General features: G+C 49.6%; 1 protein-coding gene across 1 annotated transcript in view; it reads left to right on the top strand.

The window, feature by feature from the left end:
* LOC112117800 (olfactomedin-like protein 2B) overlaps nt 1–8,096 on the top strand; it is a 109,758-nt gene that overhangs the window by 94,663 nt on the left and 6,999 nt on the right. Inside the window, exons 5-6 of the mRNA XM_026655583.2 lie at nt 4,221–4,389; nt 6,481–7,101. Coding sequence (XP_026511368.1) covers nt 4,221–4,389; nt 6,481–7,101 — 790 coding nt within the window. The remainder of the gene's footprint in view (nt 1–4,220; nt 4,390–6,480; nt 7,102–8,096) is intronic.

Raw genomic sequence — 8,096 nt, 5'->3', positions numbered from 1 at the left:
GTTTGGGAACCACTAGTCTACATAGATATTGATAGAGCACTAGCACGAGCCCTGCAAGCCCCAGTGTATTAACCCAGGCTGGGAGACTTGCTACTGTGGGCTGCGTAGAGGGTACCCAAGTGACCTGGGACAGAGGAAGCAGCTAGTCCATGTGCCACCTTCTCTAAAAGAGAGAGCTAGAAATGAAGGAAACTGAAATAACATCAACATGGAAATAGAAGTGTTTCTGACAGGCAAAGATCCATCTACACTAGGTGTGGCTGAGAACGTGGAACAGAAAAAACATTTTGCTAAGGTGTGTCACAGAGTTAGAGCCCAGATCGTCTGTTCACTGGGAGAACAGCAAAGCAATAAACTCAATTATTTGATGGGCACAATGACTTTAAACTTTCACACTGGAGAGTAATACAGTGTTACAGTGCAGTAGCTAAGGGAATATGGAACTCTTACTGTTTGCTTTAAAACTCAATACAATAAATGCAAATTCATCACCCGTGTTAGGACAGAAAACCAGCCAAGCCAGGAAGTTAGGTAAAAACACATTTGCTGAAAATGGCTCACTATGAACCAGAGGCAACAGACAGTACGTAGAATTCCATCTGTCTCCCAAGGGCTGTGGTATCTGAAAGGAGATTGCAAATCACAAAACAACTTCAGTGATACATTCAATGAGAGAAATTCCATTGACTTTAATGGAGGAAATAAAAACAGAGTTTGAACATATGAAAAGCGGGGAGCAATTGAAAATGTAAAAAACTTGGGTAAATGCCATGGGTGGAATTAAAAATGCAGTTAAAGTGCAGATGTGCATTGATAAGGGTAAGTTAGACAATGCCACACAATGTAAACTATTGGAAAGGTGGCTGCTAAGCTCTCAGAAACCAAAATATCCTCTGCATTACATGTTTAAGCAAATGCCAGTTGGCTGTTATATTCTGGAGTGCAAGCTAGACCAGTGGTTCTCAACTTATTACACATTGTGGGCCACATATGCGGCCCACAGTGTGTTACCTGGGCTGCAGGGATCGTGCAGTTGCCCCGGTCCCCCACCATGTGGCTGTCGCAGACCCCACGGGGCTTGCCAGCAGCCACAGACCCTCACCGCGTGGCTGCTGCGGACCCTGGCTTGTGGACTGCCCTTTAGCACACAGCTGAGCTGGGCTGCAGCTCTGTGCTAATTGGGCTGCAAACCGCTGAGCTAGACCAATGAGGGGTTGTGTTGCTGCCTGCCCTGGAACCTACATGTCCCAAAGGCTCTGCTGCTGTGCTTCTCTTGTCTGGACATGCCCAGCCAGCGGATAAGCCTGCACTGAGCGTCTGTGGGTTAAGCAGCTCTGATTCCAGCTGCCAGGTTGGCACCCCCCAGCCACACTCTGATTCACCTGGCAAGGTGACCCCAACACACACATCAGTCCCAAATGTCCCACAAACCATCTGCCCTGAAGTGTCCAGCCCTCTCCTTAAACACTCAGTGGAATAATACCGTGTGTTCACCCCTGTAAGGAGACAAAAGCACATAGCTGCTTATTAGCTTAGCTGGGGGAAATACACCCTTCCCTTTAAGTACAGGACGAAATTAGTTTATTGGAAAAATAAAACATGTTTATTAACAAAAGGACATAGATTAGGGGATACCAAGTAGAAGGAATAAAGTTAGAAGGATTGTAAACCATCAAAAGTAAAAATACGCTTTCTAATGGCAAAGACCTAAATTAACAAGCTACAGTCTTTTGCCAACCTTCCATTCCCAGAGATTTCAGCCCCCTTGGCTGAAAGACCCAGCTCTCTCACCTTGCAAGACCTCTGGCCCCTTGTGTCTGGCCAGTGATGGATGCCAAGATGGCTTCTTTTCCCTCCATATAGCTTCCCAAACTCAGTGTTTGTGTGCTGTTCTTCCCTTCCTGTGGCCTACCCAGCCCCCTGATGATTCGTATGTCAATGGTGCTTCCATTGATTTGGGTCACACCTTGCTTAACCTCATTGGAGACAGATAGATAGCTGCCTTCCCTCCGGTCTGGGTGGGAACCTGTTTTTCCCTATGTTTGGTCACAGACTTTTAAAGCAAAATATCAGTGAATATCTGTATTTCCTCCTATTCCGCTAATATAGACACTTCACAATGATATTAATTACCAGTGTCATTAGCTTTCAGACAAGCCCTTTCCTGATACACTTTGATAGTACAGTAACATTGCCTACAATCAGCTGATGTAATTGCTTATCAGTAGAACTCCAGCCCCCCATCTTTACAGACTAAGTAAACCTTTGCAATGTATGCTCTGAAAAGTAAAACACAGACCACACTTCTTTTTCCTGCTGGGGTGTAGATGCTGTCTCCTCCCCCACTTGTTAGCTTGATAGAGTTGTTTACCTTTTACATACGTAAATGGACCTTCGTTATCCTTGCCTGAGGACCAGGCTGATCAGAAAACTGTTTATTCCTTTGTCTAGGGCATGCTGGGTTTTTTTTATGCATTGCTTGCCAAACACATTTTAAGAATATAATTCTAGCCTATGTCCATAACTCTTTGTACACAGCCTGAACGTACATCATGCAAGAATATTAATGATCAGTGAGTAATTAGTTTTCCAATGTCTTCTATACCACCTTTTAGATACAGATTATGACACCAGTGTTAGGTGTGGTGAGTCAGGCCGGACAAGAGCTGCTGAACCACCAATGTGTCCCAGTAATTAATACTGCCCCAAGGCATTCTGAAGAGCATTTGCACAGCTACCTGAGGGGGTTAAAAAAGTTTAAATAATAATGGATGGTATTTGAATTTGGGCTGAACATCTTAGCGAGCACAATGCAAAATTCTGTAGGGAGCAAGAGGTGTAATAGAAATGTTCTCTATTGGACATAAAGTGAGCAAGGTTGTCTTGACTGCTTACCCAAACATAATAAAAGCGGAGTTGAAATGCCTGCTTCACAATGTAAAGTGGGTCTGCATAGGTTTAGGAGGTTAGTAAACTAATTGGAAAAATTAATGCCCAAACTATCTGTGGATCATAAACTTGGAAGGAAATTAGTGGGAATGACCTTTTCTGGCCCTGGGAAGTCAGACCCAAACAGCCATCAAATACTGGTCTCTATTCACCAGTTTTCAAGTACTCGGATGTTATTCAGCCATCTGTGCTATCAAGTAGAGGCATCGTCTGAAGGCCCAGGTGCAAGCCTTATGCAGGAAGGGCAGCCAGCTGCATTCACACTGAGATCCCCAAACAAGGAAGAAGGAAACCAATTCCATATTGAAAAGCAGATGCTGGCAATGTATGTGTTGTCTTAAATCCCACATAGATGAGTATGAGAAAAACCACATGTAGGCACTTACCACAGGCTTCTGGAAAAAAAATCTGTGTGTTTAACACCCCCATGAATCAAGTGTATGATGTTGAATTTACAAAGCTATATGGAACACATTAGCAGAGCAGTAAACAGACCACCACCTAACAGCCATACTGATGACTATGAACCTCCTATGTGTGACACCTAGCATGCTTTCCAAATTCACAGAATTTCAGATTGAATGCACTGATGAATAGGACCTCTCTTGGGTAGGGAGTGGTTTTTCGCATAACCTGAAATAGACAGATTTACAGGGAGCAGCCAAAGAAAGAACAGGGCTACATTTGCGGCGGATATCAAAGTGCAGGGCAGGCTAAGCCTCCCTTGACCCAGGCCGTGGCCCTGCCCATGTTCTACCCTGAGGCCTCCCCCTCTACCCTTAAGCGGGTGGGGGCTCAGCTCCAGCCTGCAGCCTGGAGCTTGGGCCTGCCAGCAGCCATGGCTACCACAGGGCAGCACTCGGGCTGGCCCAGGGGGTTGGGCCAGCAGCCCGGGGTGGCGCTGCGGCCAGCTCAACTCTGGGGGAGCTGGCTGGGGTGGCGGCCCAGGGCTCCTCCAGCCGCAGGCGCAGCTCAGGGCTCCTCTGGCTGAAGGGGGCGGGGCTTCGGGTGAAAGGGGTGCACCCGGAGGGGTAGTCTCCCGAAAGGGGAGGTTCACCTGCCGCTCATGGAGGGCTAAGTCCCAAACTGTCACCATACTGGCTATTTAGGGAAGCAATTAGCAAGGGGAACGCTTACCTAAACGAGTAGGACTGATTTTTCCAGCAGCATTGAAAGAAAGTGCCCAGCAGTTATCTAGGAATTGAAAACTGTATGTGGAGGGCAAGGGACTAGACTGGGAAACACACTGAGACAGTTCCTTGTGATAATATAATAGGCAGCAGGTTCATACACAGCTCTTACAGTGGGTTACAGAGGAGGTCAGCATCTTTATTCCCAAAACAGAAGCACAGAGAAGGGGTCCACAGTCACCCAGCAGACCACTGGCAGAGCCAGGACTAGAATGCAGGTTTTCTGAGCCCTACATCCATGCCCAACCCGGTAAGTGATACTGGCTCCCCGTATGATACACAGATTTGCTTCTACAGAGCATACGCCAAAGAGCCAGTCCTGGGTCATGACCTCCTAGAGAGACAATGGCAAAGGCTAGGAGGGGCTTCTACAGCCTTTGAATTGAACAAAGGTTCCTATTTGTTAGTTTTGAAATCTCCAGGAACTCAGCCTAGTAATTGCTCAATAGCAAACACAAGCAAGTGGCCTGCTGATTCCCCATAGGGCTCAGAAAACCCAAGCTGCTGAAAGCCCACACCCCAAACAGTCAGAAATCACAAGTCTTACTCAAAAATCAGGGGCTTTTGTGTTTTGGGGTTTTTAAAGATCGTCACATTTTTTGGTTTTTACCCTTCCCTGCCATGCCCAGCGCTGACAAATGTACAGCGAGTCCGGCAGTTTTGGCCCCTGCTGCAGGAGCTCATCTCAGCTTGGAGATGCATTGTGCTAGGCACTGGACAAACGGAGCAAGAGCCAGTGCCTGTCCTGAAGAGCTGACTGGCCAGTGCAGAGCAAAGTGATGACATAAGTCCTGCACCCAGCTGCGATGTCCATCAGTCACAGCCTATGCCACACGCGGCTCCGCATGCCGTTCCTAGGGAATCTGGTGTTCATACAGCTTCCCACAGATCCTGGCACCGACCCTTCCCCTGAGCTGCCTGGGAGGATGGGGATGTGAAGTGGGGAGGGGGATGATGGGAGTTAGCTATAGGCAAACTAAACACCTACCTAGGGAGGTAGATTCTGCCTAAGATTCGGCCCAAACCTGAGTGGTGCTGCAACCTGCGAGAGTTGGCCCTCATTTCTACCATAACAACTCACCGTGCCCCCCCTCCCCTCCTGAAAGTCTGATGCACCTCTGTGTGGAGAACCTCTGTCCTAGAGGCTGAGCAGTGCGGGGGAAGATTACACATGTCCTGCCTAAGACAGCAGATTGCCTTGAGCGACCTCTGCTCTGTGTAGCAGTTCCACCATCCAGGAGCTCTCCTCTCTGCACACTGGAAGTGGCAAAATATCCCTCCAATCCATGCTGCTCTTAGTCTCAAACCCACTGACAATTGCACCCTTCTCTTAAAGGGACAGCCCCCCTTACCAAAATACAAATAATAAACATGCAACAGTAAAACAAATATTAACACAACATCCAAATTCATAGCTAAATCAATGTCTTGCAATACAGAGGCATTGCAATAATTACTCTGAACTCCCTACACTAACTTTCTTATAAAGATGTACTTTTTCCCCACTTACATGTGTTATTAGCAATGTTTGACCCTGTAGCCTTCAAATCCACAGCATAGACTGCTTCCTCGTCAGCTATAGCTGTGTTCTTCTACCAGCCCAGCCCACACAGGGAGACACAGCACCCATGAGGCCAGTGGGTTACACCAGTAGCTGTGATACTGCAGTGAGGCACTGGGCATCAGGATTCTGGCTCTGGGAGAAGGTTTTGGTCTGGTGGTCAAAGACAGCACCTGTATTGGACCCTTGAATTCTATTTCCAGCTCTGTCTGCAGTGACCATGTGCAAGATCACAGCTATCTTATCTCTGAAATTGGTGAAAAACAGTCCCCCCCCCCCCCCCCATGATATGAACTTTGGCCATAGTAATGGCCAAATATTAATAGCACTAAATGACAGAGCTGAGACTTCAACTCTTGGGCTTGTGTGGTTGCAGACCTTCCAATGGGCTACAGGGCATTGTAGAGAGGAGCTCCCCAAAAGTCACAGGAAGGCTGGAATGTATTGCAATACTGCCTTCAACAGGAGCCCATATCATGTTATTTGTGAGTGTTAGCAGCACTGCACAATGGGCCCCACTTATCCACTGCTGATACCTGGGGATTTCCTTTTGAGCAGCTCAGCTCATCCCCAAGGTCCCCCCAGACTAAGTACTGGGGTGGCTCAGCGAGCAGTGGAGACAGGGCTTAGTGCTGTGTCCTCTGACAAGCCTGACTCTGGAGCACTCAAGAACCATGACAGGCTAGTCCAGGCTCCCCTTGCCCCTTGCACAGCTCTAGTCCCACCATGGCGGGGGTTGCCGTGCACCTCCCAGTGATGCGTGTTTTACTTGCTTGGCAGAGGATGAGTCTTTCAGTGGGGATCACACAGTTGATTTGCTGATTGAAGATCAGCTCTTGAGGCACAACAGCCATGAGCGGAGCAGCACCACGACGCCAGCTCTAGTGGGAGGGCCTCTGACACTCCAGAACATCGCCCCTACCATGGAGCAAGCTGCCCCTGCCATACCTGGGTCTCCAGTAGCAGAAACTGCCACCAGGACTCCACCATTGCCCTCTGCTGCCCCGTCCCTCTCCAGTGAACTGACACCAGCACTGACCCCTGCAGCTCCCACCACCATTGTAGACCAGCTCCCAGCAACTCTGAAGACCACCACTTCACCTGGAGCCATCACCATGAGTGGGTCAGTAGATGAGCCAGCCACATGGACACCAGCAATCTTGACCCAGACAGGTACACAGGCACCCACAACAGCAGCAAACCTACCCACAGCCAACCCCCGCAAAGCTACAATTGCTGTGGCAACCACCACTGTCCACATCTCGACAACAACTGGGACAAGTGTGGATGCCTCCAGGAGTGAGGAGTCAGCTGCTACTGCCCTTCCGACGCTAGTCAGCCCTACGCTCCCTGCCACACCCAGACAAAACCTTGACGAGGAGGATCTGAGAAGCATCATTGGTGAGTCTGCCCTCCTCCATTCCTCTTGTGCCATGGTCTCCAGGTAAGTTTGTTGTGGGCCAGTGTGTGGAAGAGCTGCCCAGGATGTGTGTGTGCACCAGGGGTTGGGGAGGGCTCATTACAGGACTTGTGTTATAAGCTATTTTTGCAAAGAAGCATGAACAGCAATATTTTGGCACAGCAGGATGCCAACAGCAGCTGGAGTTAAGGATGCAGAGGAAGGGTGGCCCAGTGCTTAGGGTACTGGGCTGGCATTTGGTCCACCTGTGTTCAGTTCCCCACTCTGCTAGCATTGCCCTGCATGGCCTGGGACATAGGCTGAGTCTTGCGGTGCCTGGCTTTAGGGGCCCTGCTGCCAGGCTCCCGTATGATGCATGGGGAAAGTGAGGGACCTAAAATAAAAAAAAGATTCACAGCAGCCTGCATGCTGAGCAGGGAGCTGCCTAAAGGAGCCAGTGGGAAATGCTGGGAGAGGGTGTGGCCCCAGCCCTGCCCAGCAAAGGGACTTAGGACCCTCAGTACAGAAGAGAGGCCACTCTCTCTGAAGCCTCTCCTGTTGCCAGGCACCAATCGAGGGCAGTCTTCCTCCCAGAAAACCAAGGTGGAGGTGCCCCCTTACACCTAGCGGCCAGAGCACTCACCCCCGCTGGGGGAAAGCCACATTCGAGTCCCCCACTGAGACTTGAACCCAAGTCTCCCATGAGTGCCCTGACCACTGGGCTACACCATGCCTCATGCTGCCATTGTCCCCAATGAATAGTCAAGCCGGGAGCTGTGTGACTCCTGCACAAGGTATGGGGGGCAGGGAAACCAGGACATAGTGTGTCTCCCACCACATATAGGTCACAGACACGTCCCTTGCCCTCCTTCCTGCCGTCCTGTTCCCTCCCTTGATATACACGTGCCGCCTGCCACCCACACCCACACCCTGCTGTCCCCCCCCCGCATACACGCCCCCTGCTGTCCCCCGACAAACTCGCACACCCTGCTGTCCC

Source organism: Terrapene carolina, unplaced genomic scaffold (genome assembly GCF_002925995.2).
Source record: "Terrapene carolina triunguis isolate 2854851 unplaced genomic scaffold, T_m_triunguis-2.0 Scaffold210, whole genome shotgun sequence".
Taxonomy (NCBI): Eukaryota; Metazoa; Chordata; order Testudines; family Emydidae; genus Terrapene; species Terrapene triunguis.
Note: the sequence above shows the minus strand (reverse complement) of the source record. Positions and strands in the feature narration are given on the sequence as shown.